Source organism: Monodelphis domestica, chromosome 5, assembly GCF_027887165.1.
Source record: "Monodelphis domestica isolate mMonDom1 chromosome 5, mMonDom1.pri, whole genome shotgun sequence".
Lineage (NCBI taxonomy): Eukaryota > Metazoa > Chordata > Mammalia > Didelphimorphia > Didelphidae > Monodelphis > Monodelphis domestica.
In genome coordinates this window covers 73,734,037-73,759,443 of record NC_077231.1, presented here as the reverse complement: position 1 = coordinate 73,759,443, position 25,407 = coordinate 73,734,037, and the positions used below count along the sequence as shown (strand labels likewise).

Here is a 25,407-nt window from a genome sequence, read left to right as displayed (position 1 = left end):
ATAGCTGTTCTCTTTTTGTGGTAGCAAAAAAAAATGGAAATGAGGAGATGCCCTCTGGTTGGGGAATGACTGAACAAATTGTGGTATATGTTGGTGATGGAATACTATTGTGCTCAAAGAAATAATGAACTGGAGGAATCCCAAGTGAACTGGGATGACCTCCAGGAACTGATGTAGAGTGAAAGGATCAGAGCTAGGAGAACATTATACACAGATATGGATACAGTGTGGTACAATTGAATTCAATGGACTTCTCTACTAGCAGCAATGTAATGATCCAGTGCAATTCTGAGGAACTTATGAGAAAGAACACTATTCACATTCAGAGGAAGAACTGTGGGAACAGAAACTGTAGTAAGGGATTTTAACAAGGTAAAATGACAGCAAGCAATCCTGCAAACCAATATTCCACACAGAACTCTCAGGAGCACAAAGGCAGTTTCTGAGAGCAGTTGGTGAACTCCTCTGGAAGAGAGAGAGAGAGGCTGCTGCCTTTTCCCTAACAGTCAGGATATCGAAGAGGGTTTCTGTTTGGTATTTCTGAGGTGGACCCAGAGAGCCTGTGATTCCCTCTTCATTGGCTTTCTTGATATTCTGCCTGCCCTTGCTATTGTTGGTGCTGGTGCTGGTGTAAAGTCAATTTCAACAGAGCTGTTACTGGGACTACTGCTTGACTTGAAGAGGACTCCTGGCTGTGAGATTCTTTGGCCTTTGTCCTTGTTCCTACAAAACCCCCTGGCCTTAATTACTACTGTAAGAATTTGGTTTAGAATAATTATAGAAGGTATAAGGGTTTTAAGCTCTGTTTTTGGATTAGAAGTTAGATATCCTCTAATTCCCTTTTTCCCCTCCTCCCTTTAGCGAAATAAATCTATTATATATATATATATGCATATAAATATATTCTAAATTAATTAAATAAAAATTTTCAAAAGTAAAAAAATAAAAATAAAATAAAATAAGGTGTTTGTTGAACTCCCACTTTATAGTTGCTAGTGCTATCTTCCCCAATAGCCTTATATATATTTGTATGGATTTTGTATATCTTTTTGTTTATGTGTATTATTTTCCCAATAGAATATAATTAGAATAGGAACTACTTGTCTTTGTATAATACACAACCCTGTTCCCCCTCCATAATGAACCCTAAGCCTTTCTCATGAAAACACCCATTTTTTCAATACCAACATTTTATAAATATTGATATATTTATTAAGACCTGGAATTATATGATATGGAGGGAAGACAGACCAGCCATATGAGAAGAGTAAAGGGAGAAAGGTGGACAACCAAAAATTCCACTAGGATCTTCAAGAAGTTAGTAGAAAGTGAAGGATTCCAGTATAAAAAGTAAACTGGGTTTAACTTTTTCAGAGGACATAGATAAAAGCTCAAGATATAGCAGGCATAAGTGGACTTTGGTCTGTACACTTAGATTGTTGTTTGTGTTTGGAAGAATTTTTGACCATATCTTTTTTTTGGAGGCAACAAGCCTGACACTAAAATTTTTTATTGCATTAGGTCACTGCAGGGGGTGGGGCCTAGGGCCCTTACTGCACAGCTTGCTCTTGGTGCCATTTCCAGAGTCTTGAGGCTTCATGACATCTGGGAGCTATGGGGAGCTGGAGAAAGACTCAATGTGCAATGTTTCAAATGCATCATCTGCTTGAAAGGCTAACCCCACAGCTGCTGGAGCTTGAGCCCTGGCTGTTTGACTTCTGAAGCCACATTCACCCAAGGTCTTACTGCCATCCAGTAGCTGGTCATCCTTATAGAGCCCCTGCTCATCTGGGGGCCTGTTGGGGATTCCTCCCACAATGCACTTCTGCTCATACACTGTGCTAGACTCCTTTGCATCTGTGAAGATAGTTGTCTTGTGGTGCCAGAACATTAGGAACACATTCATCTGGGCATCTAGCTTCCCTCCCCCCTCCCCTTTGTGACAGAATTTGGAGTTCTTTTGGCAAAGATTTTGGAGTGGGTTTGTCATTTTATTCTACAAATCATTTTACAAATGTGTAAACTGAGGCAAAAAGTTAAGTCAATTCCCAGGGCAACACAGCTAAAAAGTTTTCTGAGGCCATATTTGAACTCAGGAAGATGAGCCTGGTACTCTATCTATTGTGCCACTTAGTTACTCCTTTAGAGAGGACTAGAATCAATGAGAACCCAAGTCCATTGAACATTCTAGCACACTCAGAACCCAAGATAATGTCTGAAACATAGAAGGCATTGTATAAATGTTTGTTGATTGATCTAAATTATATTATCAATTGCCTTTGGAGATATAAAATTTGCTAGCATTTCTTTAGCTTACAGACCTTTCTTCCAACCTATTAATAAGCCTTGTCAGATTCCAAATTCTAAGAAAATGGAAGCATAATAATATCTGACACTAAATTCTAAGAATAGGGAAAGATAATGATATCTTATTATTATAGAATGGATTGGGACTAATTGACTAAAAATGGGTTGTCCAGAGAAACAAGAATTGGTAATTTATTATATTATCAGAAATAAAAAAGGTACTTGGATAATGATAGGAAACTAAAATTTGTCCATATCCCTTCTTTTCTACTGTATTAATTAATTTTAGATTAACAAAACTTGGAGGAAAAACATTTTAAAGCCCATGAGGATCATTCAAACAATTTTTCAAGTAAATCACTTGAGTATAGCATACATAGCATTTTTTTTTCAGATGACAAACCAAAACCTAACTTTTAATAGTTTGTGCTGGGAAATGTTAAATAAAGTAGTACCAATTCTTTTTACTACTATGTAATTCTATCAGTATTTGCACATTTCCAACATGTATAGAATCGAAATAAAATGTTTTACCTGGCACCTTGCATAGAATCATCATTTGATTTGTGGAATGAGTAAAAGCTATTATAGATGCTGGTCAGAATAAAATATTGGGGCCACCTAAATTAGTGTGGTATGGTGGAAATTGCACTGGATTTGTCCCAAGATTTGGATTCAGCATGTCTTCCACATTTACTCATTAAATCATTGTTAGCCCAATTAACCTTACTAATCTGATTTCCCTGCTAAAAAATGTGTAGTAATTCTAATAGCAACAACAGTGAATAAGCAGGCCAAAACAAATAACTAATGATAAAGGAATTCAGAAGTAGGACAGGAGAAAAAAGATGCCATTGAGGATTGTATAATATCCAGGAAATGGGCTGGTTCCCTGATGAAAGTGAGGGAAGACAGGTGGACAACAGGAAGACTCCATTGGTAGTGACAAGACTGAAGGATGAAAGAGAAATCCACTGGTACCCTTGAGAGGTTAGGAGAAAGTGACAAAGTATAGCCCATTAGGCGAGATTCCAGGACCCAATGAGGGAGCTATTTCAGTACCTGGAAGCTTTAGGGAGAGGTCACACTAAAAATAAAGCTCCAGCTCCTGAGACTGACTTCACATTTGGACTGTTGAGTATTTGACTTCTATATCCCAGATCCAGAACCAATATAACATTTCTTAGTGATGTGCTGTTCCTTCTGCTACCAGATCCACTTCTGAGAACAGTAATCAATTCATTGCTACAATTCCTGGAAAGGACAGACTGATCAATTGCTTTATGACTAGACTCCATTTTTATGTCTTCGTGGTCCAAAACACTCATCCCTTGCCATCAGGCAATGCTATATGTTTTCTTCACAATTCTTACATATAAATAAGGGCTAGGAATATCTCATTTGCTTGCATTTGATTCCCGAGAATAAGCATTTAGTAAATGTTTTTAAATTTCTTCCAAAATTAGTGTATAGTTTTTTTGCATATTATTTGTTGTATCTTTGTAAAAATGCATTTTTTTTGTATCTGAGGTAGGTGCCACCCTAATTTTATGGTCAAGATACCTATTCCCCACAATTAAGTGATCCTTCCAGGGTCGCACAGTAGGTAAACTGTTGAAAGCAGGATTTAAATATGTCTACATGATTCTAAACCCAGTGTTGTATCCACTATGCCACCCAAATCTTAGGGTTAACCCTAAGATGTGAAGATGAAATGAGGTCATGTAAAAAATAACCGTTAACCCTTAAGTTTTATATACATATTTGTCACAAGTTAAGTAGAGAAGGACTTATGTTACACTAATGATACATTAATATTTATAGAGAGCGCCTTACTAAATGCCAAGCATTGTGCTAAGTGCTTTACAACTATTTTCTCATTTGTTCCTCACAATAACCCTGAGAGGTAGGTGCCATTTATCTCCTCATTATCAGAAGATGAATCTGAGGTCAAGTGGCATCCTCTGGGTCACACAACTAGTAATCATTTGAGGCTAGAGTTGAATTCTGGTCTTCCAAATTCCACCAGGTGTTCTACCCACTTTACATATAACAGTGTCCTTCCTACTATTTAATCAATTGTTCATACATGTTCCTTTATTGTTAAGTTCACCCAGGTTTCTTTTAGCCTTGGCATATGTGATGCATGTTTCTGTGGATAGATTCATGGACAGTGATGAATATCTCACTAATACGAATACACACACACACACACACACACACACACACACACACACACCCTTGATAGCAGATATATATATATATATATATATTTGAGCATGTCCTAAAAAAATTAATTACCTTTCTTTCAACCTTCTGGTGATAAGACTCTCAAAACAATATGGGGCCAATGGCAGAGAAGGTACACAGACTCGCCTGATGTCTACAAAATTTCACTCCCCAAAATTATGATATAACACCTCAAAATTAATTCTAGAGAAGCCTAATCCACAAAAATATGGGATAAAATATTTTTTCAGCCCAAAACAACTTACAAATCTGGCATGAAAGATCTAATGCACTGGGTCAGAAGTAGAAGCCCCTCCTTAGCAATAGGTTTTGGGGGTGACTGATTGAGCAGTAGAAGCTTTCAGAGCTCTAGGATGGTAGTGAGGGACAGACAACTACTTAGAAAGAAAGTACAGGGGTACCTTTGTAGATCTTGGGTGTAAGACTCTTGTCACATTGCCCATAGATAGAACCAGGTCACAATCCTGGATTTCAGTTCAGGGCAGGGAGGACAGGGAGGATAACTAACGGGCACAAGCACTTGTGACCAGAGGGAAACAGGGGAGCCTAGTCACAGTTTCAAGTCAGAAAAGTTTGCTTGTGGTCAGAGCACAGGCTGAGAGAACATTAAACACATTTATCCTTAGATCATACTACCTTGAAAGAACTAAAAGCTTATAGACCCCCAGAGTCAGCTCTGAAGGCAACTGTACAAAGAAATTGAAGGTTGTAACAGTGTTCCCTTCATCACAATTACAGAGCCCAACTTTAACAGATTTTTTAGTTTACTAAAAAGAAAAATGCTGGAAAATGTGAGCTTAACATAGAAAGTTATTTTGGTGACAGTAAAGAGCAAAACAGAAACTCAGAAGAAGACAACAAAATCAATATTGCTGTATCAAAGGCCTGCAAGAAAAAAAAATGAATTGCTTTCCAACCCCAAAATAATTAGTGGAGGAGCTCAAAAATTATTTTAAATACCAAATAAGTGAGGTAGAAGAAAAATTGGGAAAAGAAATGAGAGTGCTATAGGAAAATCATGAAAAAGTCAACAGCTTAAAAGAGGAGATACAAAAAATACTGAAGAAATTAATATCTTAAAATATAGAATAGGCCAATTGGTAAAAGAGGCACAAACATTCATTAAAGAAAAGAACTTCTAAAAAAAAGAAATTGGCTATGTAGGGTATGGAAAGGGTAGGAAAATTCAATGAAGAAAAGAAATCTTTAAAAAGTAGAACTAAAATGAGAAGTGAGCAAATGGAACCTGATGATGAAAAGAAACATCAAAAAAACAATCAAACAAAGTCAAAAGAATGAAAAAATAGAAGAAAATCTGAAATGTCTCAATGGAAAAACAATTGACTTGGAACATAAATCCAGGAGCAATCAACTAAGAACTATTGGACTACTTGAAAGTCATTAAAAATAAATAAATAAATAAAAGAGCCTAAGCATGAATTTCAAGAAATTATCTAGGAAAACTGCTTTTACTTTCTAGAATCAGAGAGTAAAATAAAAATGGAAAGAATCCAATGTTCACATCCTTAAAGGATCCCAACAGTATAACTCCCAGTAATATTTTAGCAAAATTTAAGAACCCTCGGATAAGGGGAAAACATTACAATTTGACTAAAAGAAACAATTTAAATATCATACAACCACAAGCAGAAAAATATAACACTCACTAAGTAATAAAAGTTACTAACTTTTACTTTAAAGGATCAAAGAGTCTAGAATGTGATATTCCAAAAGGCAAAGGAGCTAAGACTTCAACCAAGGATCACTTACCCAGAAAAAACTGAGTATAATGCTTTGGGGGGGAAATGGATATTCAATGAAATAGAGGACTTTCAAACATTACTGATAAAAAGGTCAAGGCTAAATAGAAATATTTGACTCTGAAATACAAGACTCAATTAAAGCATAAAATGTAAACAAGGAGGAGAAATGAAGACATTCAATAAGGTTATATTGTTTAAATACCTGCATTTGAAGATGATTCTTATAACTACTAAGAATTATCATTATTAAGGCAGTTAGACAGAGAGCAAGGGTGTAATTTAAACATGATGGGATGATAAAAAGTAAAATAAAATTAAGGCATGAGAAAGAGGAATGCATTGGGAGAAGGGGGAATGGAAGAATAGAATGGGATAAATTATTGCATATAAAAGATTCATATAAGAGCTTTTACGGTGAAGAGGAAGATTGGAGAGGAGGAGGAGAGAGCATGTGAACATTATGCTCATCAGAATTGGCTCAGTGAGGAAAGAACATACAAAATCAATTGGGCATAAAAATCTATCTAGCCATAAAACAAAGAAGGAGAAGAAGGGGAGAAACCGGGTATGGTTAATAGAAAAGAGGGCAAATTGGGAGATGTGATAGTAAGAAATTAATAGGGAGAAATAAGAGGGACAGTAATATACAATAATCATAATGGTACAGAAACATTTTAAAACAAAGATCTCCTATTAAAGCCTCATTTCTCAAACACATATAGAAATGAGTCAAAACTATAAGAATACAAAACATTTCCCAGTTGATAAATGGTGAAAAAATATGAACCAGCAATTCTCTGACAAAGGAATTTGAAAAATATGCTTTAAATCACTATTAATTAGAGAAATGCAAATTAAAACAACTTTGAAATACCACCCCATACCTATCAGATTGATTATTGACAGAAAAGGAAAATGACAAAACTGGGAGAGGATGTGGGAAAATTAAGACACTAATGTGCTGTTTGGGGAGTTGTGAACTGATTTAACTACACTGTAGAGCAATTAATACCTAAGCCCAAAGTGCATTAAAGATTATATATCCTTTAACCCAGCAATACCACTATTAGTTTTGTATCCCAAAGAGATAAAAAAAAAGGGGGAAGGAACAATATGTACAAAAATATTTAAAGCAGCTCTTTTGAAGGAGCAAAGACTTGGAAAATCAAGATATACCCATCAATTGGGGAATGATTGAGTAAGTTATAGTATATGATTATAATAAAATACTCTTTTGCTATAAAAAATAATGAGCAGGAGTAACTCAGAAAAAAAAAAAAACTTGGAAAGATTTGCCCAATACAAAGGAGAGTGGAGTAAGAAGAACCAGTAGAAAATTATATACAGTGACAAGAATACTGTAAGATGAACTACTGTGGATAACTTCACAATTCTCAGCAATATAATGATCCTAAACAATCCCAAAGGCCTCATGATAAAAATTGCCATCCGCTTCCAGAGAAAGAATTGATGGAATCTGAATCCAGACCAAAGCAATTTTTTCAAATTCTTTTATAGGTGGTTGTTGTTGTTATTATTGTTTGAGTTTCCTTCCACAGAAAGATTAATATAGAAAAATGTCTTACATGATTGCATATGTAAAATCTATATCAGACAGCTCATCATCCCAGCAGTGCATGGAATGGAAGAAGAGAATTCAAGATTCAAAAATCTTGAAAAAATGTTGGAAACTGACTTTTGCATGTAATTAGGGGAAAATAAAATAAAAGGGAATGATCCTCAGAATATACATTTCAAATAAAATAACAACAATAATATAGTTGCAAATTGGACAATATTTCAAGATTTCTAAAATGTTGTCCATGCATGATCTTATTTGATACTCAGAAAACTCCTGGGTACAATTCATGTATTATAATTGAGATTTAATATATGAGGTCACTGAGACTCAGAGGACTTAAATGATTTATGCACAAGTGTCAGAGACAGGATTTTAGCCCATTCCTTTCCTAACTCTAAGTTCAGTGTTTCCATGACACCATTGGACCTCTTACATAATGGAAAGAGCACTGTGTTTAGAATATGAGGGCCTGGACTCAAAGCTTAATTCTAACTTATAATCATGGGTGAGTCATTTAATTTCTCTGGGCTCCATTCTTCTTGTTGTCTCAGTCATGTCTAACTATTCCTGATCCCTTTGAGATTCTAGCAACAAAGGAAAGGAGGGGGAAAGGGTACCTGATGAAATCCAGAGAAGGGCAGAATTAGGAACACTTGCTAGATGTTGGAGGTGAGACGGTCATAAATTTGTTACCACTGAAGATTTCTAAGTAAGGATTTTATGATCTCTAAATTCCCATTGTCTCTGAGATTTTAGAATTGTTCAACATAGGAATTTTAGTTGTGTTGCCATGGAAAGAAGGCATCTCTCTCTCTTCCCTCCCACCATCCTTCTTCCTCCTCCTCTTCTGAAATATTTTATTGACTATTGATTTTTTTCTTTTTATTACTTTTTTTTAACATCCTTGTCACTTCCCATGAACTTTTCTCCTCTCCCAATAGAATCCTCACATGTCAAATAAGTATTATCAAGACACAAACATCAATAAATTACCCATCTCTAAAAATGTCACCTATAGACCAGTCATCAATCACTCTGTCAAGTTTCAGAAAGTTTGGTTCACCACTAACCCAATGAAATAGAGCAATATTTCTTCTAGAGTTTCATTTTACTCTTCTTCAGAGAGTAGGAACTACTTCATTTTCTTTACTGTTCTTATACCTTCAGTGCAAGTGGCAAATAACAATTGTTTACTGACTAATCTGTGGATTCTTCTTCAATTCAATATTACTATGAGAGAGGAGAGAAAGGGGGGAGAGAGAGAAGAGAGAGAGAGAGAGAGAGAGAGAGAGAGAGAGAGAGAGAGAGAGAGAGAGAGAGAGAGAGAGAGAGAGAGAGAGAGAGAGAGACCTTGGGTGCTGTTTATGTATGTGAAAGGGTAGGATACTAACAACAAATGCAGTTATATGCTACAGAAGAATGAGATATGTAAAATTATAAAGAGTGAAGTTTAATCAAATATAGGGTCACTCCCATGAAACATGACCAAGTTACCATTTCTGTCCCCAATCACATAGATCTTAAAAAAAAAAAACGTTATTTTCTGTCTTAGAATCAATACTAAGTCATAGTTCCAAGATAGAAAAGGGATAAAGGCTAAGCAATTAAGGTTAAGTGACTCATCCACGGTCACATAGGCAGTATCTGAAGTCAGATTTGAACTTGGACTTCCCATATCTAGATCTGATTTTCTATCTACTGAGCTGCCTAGCTTCTCCTTGAGCAGAACTTTGAGGTCCATTTTCTGATTCAGGACTAATGGGCTTATAGTTTTTAGTAAAAAAGGAGTGCCTTATTAGCTGTGAAGCTATGCAGAGTACCAATGTGGTCTAACAAATAACAGTAACATTTTTTAAGGTAAGCATCACATATAGATTTTTATCTGAAAGAGATCCATCTTCTATAAGAAGTCTTTTTCAATCCTTCCTAATTCCAGTGCCTTCCTTCTGTTCATCACCTTAATTTTATCCTTAATATCTTGCATAAAGCTTCTTTGCATATATTTATTTGTTTGCTCATCTCCTCCATTAGAATGTGGGCTCCTGGACAGTGTGAACTTGTTTTTCAAATATATATATATATATATATATATATATATATATATATATATATTCCCAGCACTTGGCACATAGTAGAGTAGGAGTCTGTTAAGTTCTTTGAATGAATTATTGCCTAACTGACTGATCTTAAAGGACATTTGTTGGGAGCCTCTAGGTACCACAATGGATAGAGGGCCTCTAGACCAGGAGTTGGAGGATCTAGGTTCAAATCTGATCTTGGATATTTCTGAGCTGTATAATCCTGGGCAAATTACTGAATCCCAATTGTCCTGTCTTAGAGTTGATACTAAGACAGAAGGTAAGGGTTATTAAAAAAATAAATTAGTCACAAGTTATTCTTTTTTTAAATAGAGAAAAAGGAAAACATCAAAGTTCATCTACTGTATTATCATATATTAAAAGCTAGGAGGAATCATAGAATTATAGCTTTTAAGCACTGGAAGGAATCATAGCAGACATCTAATCTAATCCATACATGAAAAGAATCTCCATCATGAAATAACGAACAAGGGACTATCCAAACATTTCTTGAAGACTTCTAAAGAATGGGCATTTCATGTTACATTTGGATGGTTCTAACAATTAGAAAGTTCTTCTAGGTATCATGCTTAAATTTTATCAATCACCTAATCTAATCCTCTCATTTTATAGAAAAGAAAATAGAAACCTAAGAAAGGTAAATTACTTGCGCATATAAGTTATTGTTGTTCAGTCATATCTGACTCTCAATTACCCTATTTGGGGAGTTTCTTGGAAAAGATACTGGAGTAGTTTGCCATTTACTTTTCTAGCTCATTTTATAAATGAAGAAACTGAGTCAAAGAGAGTTAAATGACTCATCCAGCATCACAAAGCTAGTAAGTGTTTGATGTCAGATTTGAACACAAGATGAGTCTTACTGACTCCAATCTCTGTAGCAAACTTAAAGAATTGGGACTTGAACCCAGGTCTTCTAATATCAAATCTACTGTTCTTTTCTCTTCACCATATAGCCTTAGGAAAAACTCAGCCAGGTGCTTGTCTTATTAGTGTAACCTGTACTGTCACTGCAAAAGTCTGACTTATAGTGGTTCATTTTACAGCATTTTGCTGATTTCACCAATGTCATTCTTCAATATCAGGCAAAGCACAAACTATGTCACCCTTCGACATGCTCTGGTACCTAAACCCTTCTCCTTCCCTGTTCTTCTTCTGGCTTTCATTTCAGCTTTCAGCCTTAGGCAGAATTCCTTTCTTAGGTTCTCAAATTCCTTGCCTCAGGCACAGCCCCTCTCTTGGTGTCTCTTTAGCTTTTGGCCTGAAGCTCAACACCAGCTCCTTGGAATTTTCTAGCTATTTCCTTGAATTTCCAAGGTTCTCAAATGTATTGCAAGAAATCTCTTCTGGAAATTTGAAAGAAATAAAATTATATACCTTTCTTAGTCAATTATTTATGTAGACGGACAAACTTTAAACAATATTTGTGACTATATAAATAATTGAGTCAGTGATTTATTAAATATAATAGTTTTCATGATTTTATCAAAATTTGTGCCTCAAGCAATTGGCCAGAGAAAAATGGCCCTACTAATATACTATATTTATGAGAGCATTCAATTTGACCCACATCAATTAAATTTATAATATTTAACTTTTAGCACATTTTCTAGGAAGTTAACTTCAGATTATAAATTTGCCATAAAATGTTGCCAGGATAAAATGTTAAAAAATATCAGGGAGTGAAAATAACTGAAATCCAGAGTGTAACTGTTATCTGATGCTTTCAGAGAGAGATTTCATAGATCTGGGAATCTACTCAATTTGAATCTATTGATTTCATGACTTGGTTGCACTGGTTGAAAAATTATAGACTATCTTTTTACTAATGAGAGTTGTTTGCATTAGTTAACCAGTCTGTCATTCAATGACAGATATAGAGTCTATCACAAGACCCTCTGAAGTTCTTTCTAGTTCCAGATTTATGATTCCATGAAAAGATGAGCAACTTAGTCTTAACATATCCTTCCATGTTCATCACATAAATCCCCTGTCATGTATTCTGTTTCAGTCAATGATCTTGCTCTTCCTCATACATGGAACTCCATTTCCCATCTTTGTGTATTTTCATTCTCTATCCCTTATGTCTAGTATGTATTTCTTCTTTTTCTCTAATTCTCAAAATTTCTAGTTTCTATTAAGCCAGCTCAAGAAGAACTTTCTACATGAAGCTGTCACTGATCTACTTACCCCTAACTGTGAGTATGGTCTCCCCTAAAATCACTTTAAATCTATTTTTTTTTGGTCAAAATATCTCTTCTGGGAGAATATCAATTCACTGAGGGCAAGGATTATTTTATTTTTTACTTTTTATCTCAGCATTTAACACAATACCTGGCAAAAAATTGACTTGTAATAAATGTTTGTTGAGTGATTAATTCTTTTAAAATGTTTTTTGTTAAATTGTTACTCTAATCAAAGTCCGAACGCCCACTGATATGGGACTCCTTCTCACAGGTGGAAATCACTGCTCTGTACCTTCATGAGGATGGGGAAAAGCTAGCCAGAGTGGGAGAGAGGAGAGCTTTGCTTTCTTTAGTTTCTTCAGTTATCTTCAAGTGCTCTTCAGCATCCTGTGAATTTCAAAATTACTCCACCCTATTCAGACCATTCTTTAGAAGATGGGATTTAGCTATTTCCTGATCGATAACAATAGAGATATTTGGAATAACAGAATCAGGTCTTGGAAACTACAATCTCCACCCTACTCAAGGTAACAAGTTTAGGAAGGGCTGCAGCAAAACTCAAGTTTTAATTATTTGAGAATATGGCCTTCAACAGACATGTGCAAAAAGGACAAACCTCTGGGCAGTCCTAGGTCAAGCTAGAGCCACCATTGGCACATGTGAGATGCAGGAAGTAAGGTAGAGAACAGCCTCTGGAGTTCTCGTGACTTGCTGTGAGGAGGTCTAGAGGCAGTTGGAGGCTGGTGCTTGGAGTTGGAGGAGCCTGCGGACTGTTTTTCTCCAGATTGGTCACGTGAGTGATAAGGACAGATCACTTTCCTTGCCTTGGCTATCCACGGCCTTAAAGGCCACTTTGTCTCAGCCTGAGCAGAGTGGGTATTTAAACCCTCTTTCCTTCTCTCTCTCTCTCTCTCTCTCTCTCTCTGTCTCTCTCTCTCTCTCTGTCTCTCTCTCGCTCTCGCTCTCTCTCGCTCTCTTGCTCTCTCCCTCTCTCCCTCTCCCTCTAATACTTTCTTCCTCCTGTTTTGTAATTAAAACACCAAAAAAAAAAAGTTGGCAGCTGACTTGAGTGATTCATTTAGGGATTACATAGCTAAATTCCTTGGTGACCTTAAATTAATATATATCAGTCTTTTAAAGTGGTTTCAATATTACAATTCCCCAGGCTTCTTTGACCTTGGCAGCACTTGCTTTGCTCCTAGATACCAGCTTAAGGAGAGAAGATGGATGTTGCTAATCCCTCTTCAGGATGCTAAAAAGTTTAAACCTGGAAAGAAACCTTCATAGAAGAATTGGCAGTCTACGTCATGCCCATATTCCTAGCTTGCTACATTAGAAACTTAGGGAAATTTCCATTTGGGAAAGATCTAGGACTCTCTTGTTTGATTTAAATTGTCTCACCTTCAGTGGAAGACTCCTTCACTCTATAATTTAGTATGTGTTCTCCTATGTATACTTCCTTTCATTTCTACTTCACTCTTAACTTGAATAAATGGATTTCTCTGCCACTTATCATGTGTGTTAACTGTGGAACTGGTATTTGGTGGAATCAAGTCTTGAATTTTGAGTTTTCTTTTCTCCATTAATGAACAGTTATCCAAAGTATAGCTTGAGCCTGAAAACTATATCCTCAAGGCAAATAATAGTTAAGGAATAGATATAATTTTAGTTTAGTATTCCTTCTGTCTGAGGAGAGCACAGTGGACTAACTTCTGTCCCCAACCTCTTGCTTTTCCTCTTGGCAGAATTTAATGTCTCCTTTGGAGACTTGTGGGAGATAAAGAATGTAGAGATTATTTTGTTTCCTGTGAAGCAGAATAATAATACCCTACTTTTACACGTGGGAGATAGCCCTCACTTGACAAACATCTATTTTATCTACTTCCCACACCTCCATTCAAAAAGAAAGAAAAACAAAACCTTTGTAGCATATATGAATAGCAAAATAAAATTAACTTTCTTATTATGTCCAAAATTATAAGTTTCAATTTATACCCTTAGCCTAGATAATTTAAAGTTAGCTCAAGAATATAAAATTCCTAAGACAGGAGGTAATATGGTATAGACTATACATGTATTTTCATAAAATATGTATTTCCATGTTCATCATGTTGTGAAAGAAGAAACATATCATTTACATAAGAGAAAAATTCATGATGAAATGAAATAAATAATGGTATGCTTCATTCAGCATTCAGATACCATGAGTTCTTTCTATAGCAGTGGATAGATAGCCTTTTCCCTCATTAATCCCTTGGTGTTGTCCTAGATCCTTGCATTGCTAATAAGTAATTCATTCACATTTGATCATTATTCATTATTTTGTTATTCATTACGTGCATATTTTGTTTAAAGAGGCTCCAACTAGAATAATGTAAAAGTTTAGAATATGGTTCACCTAAAACTGTGACCTTGTAGTTCTCTGTAAAAGTGCTGGTTTATGTGTTCTTCAATAGACCCTTGCATTTTTACAATCTAATCTATTAACTGTCGTACATGGCTGAGAGGAAATATGGGCATACACAACTGGTAGCTTCGGAACAGTGATTTTTATTTCAAAAGAAAATCCAAAAAGAATGTAAGCCATTGGTCATTAGTAGTGACTCATTGCCTAGGAGGAGGAGATGGAAGATTTTAAAAACTGGTATTTACTATAGAAGAAGCATAAAACCACATCCTAGAACAGTAGCAGCTAAAATGTTGGGCCATTCATCAGAATGAGTAATATTTTAAATTCATATGAATTGGAAGGAAAGTGAAAGTTATACCTACTTAAATTGTCCAGCCTCTCTGTTCAGTTGTGCCCACTATAATATGTGAGACTTTATACTAGACTTTTTCTTACTCTTCATTCTATCTATATTGTGGTCCTAAAAACAGCCAGAGGAGTTGTGTCAGTTCACTTGACACTTGAGTGCCAACCCTGCTTACTAATTGTATATTTGGGGCATTGATATTATATTAGCAAATTTGAATGTGAAAAGCAAACGCAGAGATATTTGCTGTAATCCTATTAGTGTGACCTTCCTTTCTCACCCAAAGATGTTCACACATTATTGTTGTGATTCCCTAAAATGAAAGTTTTTTTTTTAATTCTTCTAGAATTAGGGAAAATATTGAAACCATAACCTCATATAGTGTCTCAAAAAAAGAAAATAATTATATTAATAGTTTTATTTATGTTACACTTTGTAATGTAAAAGGTTCCATTATAATAGCCCTCTGAGACACTATTACTTGTTTTATTATTATTACCCATATTATACAAATGAAAAAAAAATTGAAACCAAGAGAAGAGAATGAATTCGTTATCATAGACCTAACAAAGAAGAGAAGCACCAACTTCCTAAGTTTCAGAGGTCTCAAAAGCATGCAGATCCACTTGTATCAAGATAGAAATTAATAAAAAATGATTAATAATAGTAATAATAATGTATTTCATCCCTTTAATAGTGTTTTAATTTAGGCAGAGTATTTTCCATATTAGAAATCCCTGTGACTTAGGTTGTTGTTTGTTCTTTGTTTTTGAAGAGAACCAGTGACAACACAGGATGAAATCTAGACTTCTGTATGATTTGGATTCACTCTTTTCTAGAGTCATTGAAGTCTAGTGACAAGAAAAAAGTCAGGATGACTAGAAATAGCCCAGAATGTGATTTAGATATAAGTAATGAACCTGACACTCAAAGAGTTTCATTGACTTGCTCCCATGTCTGCTCATTATAACATTAGATGGGCAAATGTGGTGATGGTGAAAGTCTGACATATACAACAGAAGTTTCAAATATTATTCAAGGTATATGAAAGCATTTAGGTGGCAAAAATAATTAGAAGGATCACTGAAACTTTGCAAAAATAATTTTTAAACTTAACTAGCAAGGAACAAAGTACCTTCAACAGATGACAGGAGTATTGGTATTATTAAAATAAATTTGTATTTTTAATGTTACTTACATTTTCTAAGGTCAGAGGCAGGTAGGAGACATAATGGACAAAACTCTGGATCTGGATTTAAGAAATCACAGTCTGTATTTGTCTCAGTTTCCTCATATCTTTCATTTGTAAAAGAAAAAGAACAAATATGAATTAAACTAATCAGATGTATTTAATACGATGTAAAAAATCTCCTGAAAATATGAGAACATAAGAATGAATTTTGTTGACTTTTTGTCATTTCATACTACTTTTTAAATTTCCATTTTATATCATCAAAAAGCAAAATTAGCAAGTCAAAAGACTGATCTAACAGATCTAGGTTTCTCCATTTTATTTTGAGAACATTTTAGGAATCTACCTTTAAAAAAGTTCTTTCATGATCTTTTTGTCATTTTGATGAGATAATGTATATGAGTAATTTGCATAAATCATAAATGTTAACTAATATAATTTTCACAATGAGAAAAATAGTAGTTTAATTTAAAAGTAATTTAGGAGTGCTCTATTTTTTACATTAACATCATTTCCCACTGACCCTTCTCCAACATTCACATGCTGACAGATCCCTCTAATTCAATAAAGTACAGCTAAGCAAAACAGCTCAACTTAATGTCTCATTTTACATTGCTATTTCACTACTTCTCTGCCAATAGAAAACAGGAATGTTTCACCAAGAGTTCACTGAGGTCACCAACCATTACTCCATTCTTCTGTTTGCTCATGTTCTTATTAATTCTATTCTTCAGGTTCTAAGAGAATCTAGGAAAATGATCTGATTTTTCCTTCTTTCCTCATAATACACACAAATGTACAAACTCAATCAAGTAATTGTGATTTTGATAATCTAATTTATAAATAAATAAAAGAAATATATTCATTAAAGTTTTTGTTAATTGCTTAGTATTTGGGTGGAGGGAAGACATTAGAATTAAGATGAATTGAGGAAGGCTTCCTACTGAAGATGGGATTTTAGTTGCAAGTTGAAAGACATCATGGAAATTAGTAGGAAGAGATGAAGAGAGAGAACATTCTGAGCATAGGAGAGAGACAGTCAGAGAAAATTTCCAAAGCCTAGAGATTGAATTTCTTGATTAAAGTTTCAAACAGTGGGGTTTAAAATTAACAACCAATAACTAATTATTATGTTTTATAAAGTTTTATTAATAATATCTAAAAAAAAAAAACTGCCTGACTTCAGCCCTGTCTCAGGTCCAAGAGAGGAAGAGGGAGGAGTTACAGCCACTTAAATAAAATCATGCAAAATGCGGGGAAACAGGAAAAGGGGATTTGGGAAAATACTAAGGGACTTCTGGGGGATGAAGTTCAAAGGCTCAAAATCTCCATTTATATATCCCCCTGTGATCCTATTGGGAAACCAGTTTCCCTAAAAAGGATCATGGAAACATAATCAACTTAAAAATTGCAATAATTTGTGGATAAAAGGAAAAGAGAACAAAACCAATGATTACTAGGTTGACAGAAAGCCAATTTGGGGACAGTCCCCTTTTGCATAGGAATATACATTCAAAACAAAGGCATTTCAACCCTCCATAGTTCAATTCACATTCCAAAGTTCACTCTGGATCTTCTGGTACAGCATGTGGTCTCTGCAGGCATCTATCTTCATGGCGTATTCTGGATTCTGGGAGGTTCAAGTTTCTTATCCTAAAATTGCTCAAATTTAAATAAAAGTTCACAACAATAACTTTGCCCCCCTGAGGTGAATAATAGCAAACACAGGGATCACTCAGAGATGCATGGCTGAGTTAGGAGGTATATGAATCAATTTGCAAAAGAAAATCAAAAACATGAAAAAATCCAAATAAAAGAGAAAAGTAACTTGTGGATATAATACAAAATATAAAAGACATGTCTACAAAGATCTAAGTAAAGGAAAAACAACTCTAAACAGGTCCTTGAATCAGGGAACAACTTAAATGATTTAAGTAATTATGCATTTACCCAATCAATAGCCAGGACTATAGAAAGTTTGCCATACCATGAAAGGCAGGAAAGGGATTAGATTATAGGAGCTAGGTAGGAGCCAAATTTGAGATAGTTGGTAGAATGTGGGGCAAGGAAGATCTGCCTTTAACACATGTTAAACAACCACAACCTCGAACCCCAAAGAAGTTCAAGTCCTCTTGCCTTGGCTCAAAATTGCATCAATTCCACTGGGATCTGGTCTCTTTGACCTTGTGCTCCATAGGCACTATGCAGGTGCTCTGTGTTTCTTTAATACTATACAATGGCTCTTTTGGAGCCTTCTTCTGGAATCAGATAGAATCATGAAGCAAAGTCCCATAATTCTTTTAAACAACCAATGGCATAATTTTTATAGTCTAAAGCTTTTTGGGTATGCATTAATATTAGAACAAATGTATTTAAAACTTATATTACTGCAAAATAAAAAAAAATTAAAGAAAAATCTCAATACTGTTGACATGTGCTTCAAATACAAAAAGAAAAAATGAAACTCAGTTACTATATTGCACATGCAAGGAAAAACAATCATAAAAATAAAAAATATATATAGTTTAAAATCAGTGATACACTGTCAGCAATGTGTGCTTACAAACTGATTTTTCAGAATAAAACAGTAACACAGTAGATATTGCTCATTCAAAGAAGTACCAAAGTCCCCCAAATTCACAATAGCCTAATTAATTACAATAGCAAAGAAACCAACTATCATATTTCACATAAGTTACTGTATGACATAAAAAACCCTATGAACTGGTCACAATTTGTCACAATTTTTACAGATGTACCAAATCTTTCAACTTTGGCAAGCATATTTTTAAACAAAGTAAAACTTATTTGGGTCTAGAACATCATCTAGAAATCTAGATTGTTCTGCTAGAACTAAATTCAAATGAAGAATTTTGCTGGAGCTCTATTCAGCTTCCTGATTCATATAAACACCTTGGTAGGAATATTTTTTCTACCTTTAATACAACATTATATATATATATATATATATATATATATATATATGTGTGTGTGTGTGTGTGTGTGTGTGTGTGTGTGTGTGTGTATACACACACACACATATATACATATACATATATTTTTAAATTATCCATTCAGAAACTATTAGTTACTAAAATTATTTCTGAAGACCCCTTAGAATTGTCATTTAAATTCTTATCTCATGAAATTCTCCAAAGGTTGCACACAGTTTAATCAGTTTTGTTGAAAACCATGCATCATTATCTATGTGACAATTAACAAAGGCAACATATGATCTCTGATGGATCTAATGACAAGGGTTTGGGCAAGATGTTCATGGGCTTACAATGATATTTTTGTTCTTCAACAAAGGTAAAGGTACAAATTAAAGATCAATATAGACAAAGCATAGCTTAGAATAACAGAAAGATATTGATTAAATTAAAACAGATAAACTTTAAAAAATTAAACCTTAAAAGCAATCGGTAAATAAAGTAATATAAGCCAATGAGAAGGTGCAGACAGGCAGTTCAATCAAAATCTTTTTCACCAATCCCAATAGATTTGTTCACTATTATAGGAGGAGAATAAATTCAAAATAGTTAGCAAGAAACTTCCAGATCTCTTTTAAAGTTTCCTTCCCCTCCCCCAGTATTTATCATCCTTTGCATCTCTTTTGTCAGCATTCTGAATTTTTTCAAAAAAGCACAGGGTAGAATCTTCACTCTGCATGTTGAGAGCAGTTAGGACTTTTAGAACTTTGTTAAAATATTTCAGATTAGTTTGTAGCATAAGTAGCCTAGCTTGTGGCATATTCTCAAGAAGAAGGAAATAAAGTATGAAATCTCCAATGAAAATAAAAAGCCCAAGGATAAGAATTAAGCAAATACAAACTGCACATTTTAGCTCTACCAACTCAAACAGTTGTTTCAGAGTTTCAAGCATGCTTTCCAATGACATTTTTCCTGAAAGATGCTGAATGGGGTTTGTTTATAGAGTAAACAGAAAGAAGCAAAACTTTTAGGGAAAACAATAGTGTATTTGCATATGAGAGAAAAAATACTTTTCATTGGTATTATAGGTCAAGAGAAAGAAGGGAAAAATACAGGCTTATTCTCCAAAACTGACTCTATTCATTTGGACCTAATTGTCCTCCCTGTGGGGAAAAAAAAAAAAAACCTTTAGTAACAGGCTTCTAAACTAGTAGTCCAGGATCAGCTTAAAAAATTTGCTTGAAAATTAGAATGAATGGGGTTCTTTATTACACACTGAAAAATGGCTATGGCAAGCTAGAAACACACATGAAGTATGGAAATGGATTGGGGTAGAAAAATTTTTATATGTCACCCTCTGTGGAAAAAATGGTTGGGATTGGCAGGCTCTTGTGGCAGGTCTGGTGTCAGCAAGAAGAGGCTCCAAAATGGGTGGAGAGTGGTGAGGAATGCTGGTCAAGCATATGGACAGGAGAAACAGCAGGCAGTGGCAGGTGGTAGAGTGGGGGCAGGAGCTCAGGCAGACCCCACCACCAGACCCTTCTGGTGTGCAGAGACGGGGCAAACTTACACTCTTTACTGTAAAGATATCTGCTCAAAATTTTTTGAGAATTCGTAATCGCTTCATGGTAAGACAAAAATGTGGGTTTTAAAATTAATAATTAATAAATAAATATTCTATTTATAAAGTTTTATTAGTAATAACTAAAACAAAAAACTGCCTGACTTCAGCCCAGTTGCAGGTCCAAGAGAGGAAGAGAGAGGAGTTATAGCAACTTAAATACAATCACACAAAATGTGGGGATTCAGGAAAAGGGAATTCGGGGAAATACTAAGGGACTACTGGGGGATGAAGTCCAAAGGCTCAAAATCTCCATTTATACAAAATCTTGGTATCATAGACAGGCACAAGTAAAAATAATGACCATATTGTTTATTGATAATTTAACCAATAATACATTTTAATACTTTAAATGTAACACCTGTTAAAATGTTGATAGCCAGAGTCAAAACAGTTCATTCAGCTCTTTTCCCATTTTACATAACTTAATATCTTAGCACATACCTTCTTTCAGAAGTTAGTTTATCCCTGGGTTTTAAATGAATATAATTCACAGAATCATAAAATGTTACATTCCATTTAAGGTTAAGTTCTCCCTTTTATTCATCATATAAAGGAATTGCCTATGCCAGGAAAACCTCACATAAGCTCTGAGTCTTGGGCAAATTTATTGTCACTATTTAAAATATGGAATCTTTCCAGATAATTCATAATGTATTCTTTGATTTATTTATCATTTAATTCATGATTTTTTAAAAATATGGGTTTTAAAATTATATTTTATATAACATCTTTGCAGATAAGATGAAGACCCAAAGAAGTTGAGATAACAAACACAAATGGTAAATTCTAAACTTAAACCCAAGTATCCTAATACTTCTTACCATTATATCACCCCATTTATCCTTACCAAACAATGGTCAGTCTCTGGTAACTTTATTGATTACCTAGATGTCTTTATTGCTTTAAGACCTGAAAATGAATATCAAATATGAAGTGGATTTATGTTGAAGTTTTCCAATTAGATAACCTGCCTGCATTTAAATTTTCTCTCTCTAGTATTGGCTTTTTTAAATAAAACTAGGAGCTAGATATATCCTTTCTCCTCTAGACTTGATTAAACTAAACTGAATTGAAAGTTTTCCTTTAATGTGACAGCTATTCCAACTCCTTGTTCTTATTCTATATAATCCATAATATTTTTCTCAAACATCTCTTATATGCAAAACTCTATGGTAGGTACAAAAGTGTGCAAAGGTGAAATTCAACTAAATACGTATTTATTGAGTACTTAGTCTGGTAGTTGTGTCCATGCAGCATTGCATAATGGTTAGATTGCTGAATTTGGAGGTCAGAAGATGTGGGCTCAAACTGTGCCTCTGACATTTATTAGCTGTACAACCATAGAAAAGTCACTTACTTTCAATACAAACATGAGATAAGTATGGGACAGGAAATTATTCCAACTCAAACAATGTCATAAAAAGCAAAAGAGAAGGATAATGCACAGCACCAAATGACCAGACCAGAATTTCAGAGTCCATTAATCATTACTAATTTAGTAAGTTGAGGGATAAAGGGCAATTCAATCCTCATTGAGATATACAATTTATTTTTTCAAGAATGGTCATTGGTCATGTCCCATTTTGCCTCTGTTGAAAATTATTCAACATTGTTTAAACACTGCCAAATCAATTGAAACTAAATTCATTGTTCAGTTCACTCTACAGTAGTTTATTCAATCTTCTACACTACTCATGTGCTGGAACCTTATATCCCAACCAGTATGTTGATAATCTGTTTCATGTTGGAGAAAAATGTAAGTTCCTCATAGGAAGGCATGATGTTAATATATTTGTGTGTCAAATCTCTTCAATGTTTACTTAAATGATATATTTTTTAATTTTTTGCTATCATAGTATGCTGGGGTACTGAGGGCAACACTCAAATATCATTTTAAATTTGAGGTTTTTCACAATCCAGTTCCCACCTGACCTCTAGTTGCTGATCAGTCATATCCAGCTTGTTGTGACTCCATTTGGAGTTTTCTTGGCAGAGATATCAGGGTGATTTGCCATTTTATTCTCTGCTTCATTTTGAATATAAGGAAAATGAAGAAAACACAATTAAGTGAGTTGTCCAGGATCACCTAGCCAGGGTGTTTGTGATAATGGGATAAAATGGACAAAGGCAAAAAACATTTAAAGGAAAGAATCACCATGACCAACTTATTGAATATAAAGGATGGAACAGAGGAATGAGTCATGTTTGACTCTAATTTTTAAACTTGGCAGCCTGAGAGAATCATGATGTGGGTAAGAAAATTAAAAAAAAAACAGGGAAACAGGACTAGGAATATGTTATTCTTTTTTTCAGGGACAAAGATGGAGGAGGAATAAAGAATAAGCTGGATTTTGACTTATTAAGATTGAGTTGACAGCAGGATAACCATTCATTCATGTAGCAGTTGTTTATTTGCCACTTATTACATGCATGAAACTGTGCTTGACATTAAATATGGGTGGGAAATCTGGAATGGATTCATAGATTAAAATGTTAGCAGCTGAAAATCTAAAACGGGGATAGGTCCTCAGTCTGACAGAATTATACATTTAGAGTTGTAAGGCACTTTAAAAACTATTGCATCGAGTTCTCTCTGAGCTCTATGGGACATATAGGTTGAATTAACTGACTAGATTCATACAATTTCTAAGAGTCTATGGTAGAATTAGAATTCATTTATCAGACTCACAAGTCCAATTTTCTATGTACTCAATATTGGCATGGAGAAATATATTAAGAATCTCTCACTCTATAATTTAGTTTTTCTAGAATTGCCTGGGTTAGTGTGAGGATGTGACTGTATTTTTCAGAGGCAACACTTGAATTCAGATCTTCCTAATTCTGAAGAAAGTTTTCTATCAACCATGCCAACTTCTGTTTCATTCTACTTTCTGACATATATAACCTACTGAAAATTTTACATTATGTTGAGTCAAATTCTGCCTTCCTACAACATCCACACATTGCTCCTAGATTGATATTCAGGAACCTATTTTTTAAAAGTTTCAATACTGTTTCAATATGACAACCCTTCACAAATTTAGAGACAGCTATCACCACCCCCATCCCCAGTTTTTTTTTTCCTTTTCAGACTATCAATTCTCAAATGATTCTCGTAATGTTCCTACTCACCTCACTGTCCTGGGATCTTTCTTACAGAAGTGTTCCAAATTGTCAAAGATCTTAAAACATAGTGTCTATAATGAGGATTAGGGATTGGGAAATTTTTGGCATATCCAAAATTTACCATCTTAATAAAAAGATGAACTATCTCATGAAAACTTGTGTTCCTACTTCATTAATAAATGAAACCATGGAAGCAAGATGTCCACATAGAAGGAGCAGAAGTTCAGACCTATGAAAACCTTTCCTTACTGATCACAAACTGAATGCTCTTAGGGGACTGAAAATCTGAAAATCAAACCTAAAAACAATACAGAGCCAAGGAATCCTCCTGTTTCTCAACTCAAAAGGTGCCCCCACCCCCAAAGCCAGAATCCGAGAACACTGGGGTTTAAGGGGAAGTCTGAAAGAAGTTCCCAGGACCCATCCCTCCTGCCCCACCTAGAGTGCTGGGCCTCCAGCAGCAGCAGGAACCTCTGGGCAGGTCAGTGCCAAGCTCTGAGCATCAAGCACAAACTGCAGGGAAGGAGCTGGAGAGGGAGCTGGCAGCCTGTTCAGAGCCATGGAGATCTCCCTTACTGCTATAGCTTTCTAGGAGGTTTTTGGCCTCAGAGCACACCCTAGCCTAACCCAGTTGAACTTAATCCCATTAAAAGTCTTCAGAACTCAGGTAAGCATAGCCTGCAACACCCTTACCTCACTGACTGCTGGACTTTAATCCAATCAAAAGCCTCCAGAGGACAAGGAAGGGCAAACTCCAACACTCCTCCCCCAGAGACTGCACTAAGTGATCTGACAGTGCTCCAAGAGGGGAGACTGACAGAAAGCCCCAAAACAAAAAAAAATGAGAGGAGCAAGGGCACAGACAAATATAGGGAGCAAAGAAGGGGCAAATATGAGCAAATGACAGAAAAAGAAGAAAGAAATTACAATTGACAGCTTCTGCACAGGCAACGAACAAACAATGCACAGGAGGAAGCAAGTAGTAAGACAGAAATCCCAGCAAATTGGACGCAGGTTTTGGAAGAACTCAAAATGCAATTCAAAACACAATTAAGAGAGGCTGAAGACAATTGGCACAAAAATTTAAAAACTAAGATAAGTCATCTGGAAACAGAAAATAGTGTCTTGAAAGCCAAATCAACCAGCTTGAAAATGAGGCAAAGGAGATGAAAGATGAGGCAAAGAAGAAGAAAGAAGAGGCAAAGGAGATGAGAGATAAGGTAAAGAGAATGAAAGATGACCTCCAAAGAAAATAAAAACAGAAGGAGAAGGATGACCAAAAAGCCAGGGATGAAATCCAGTCTTTAAGAACCAGAATACAACAATTAGAATCAAGTGACCTCACAAGGGAGCAGGCCACTATAAAACAAAACCAAAAGAATGAAAAAAATTGAGGAAAATATGAAGCCTCATTCACAAAACAGGATTTAGAAAATCGGCCCGAGGAAGGACAATTTAAGAATCATTGGTCTACCAGAAGACCATGACAACAGAAAAAGCCTGGACACAATACTACAGGAAATTATTCAAGAAAACTACCCCGATATTCTGGAACAAGAGGGAAAAGTGGAGATTGAAAGAATCCACAGATC

At 35.0% G+C, this 25,407-nt stretch overlaps 1 protein-coding gene across 1 annotated transcript; it reads right to left on the bottom strand.

The window, feature by feature from the left end:
• Window positions 1–1,578: 1,578 nt before the first annotated feature.
• LOC100014452 (elongin-B-like) lies at window positions 1,579–1,906 on the bottom strand. The gene has a single exon (XM_056798637.1). It carries the CDS (start codon window positions 1,904–1,906, stop codon window positions 1,613–1,615), a length of 294 nt encoding a protein of 97 aa, XP_056654615.1. The 3' UTR covers window positions 1,579–1,612.
• Window positions 1,907–25,407: the final 23,501 nt, after the last annotated feature.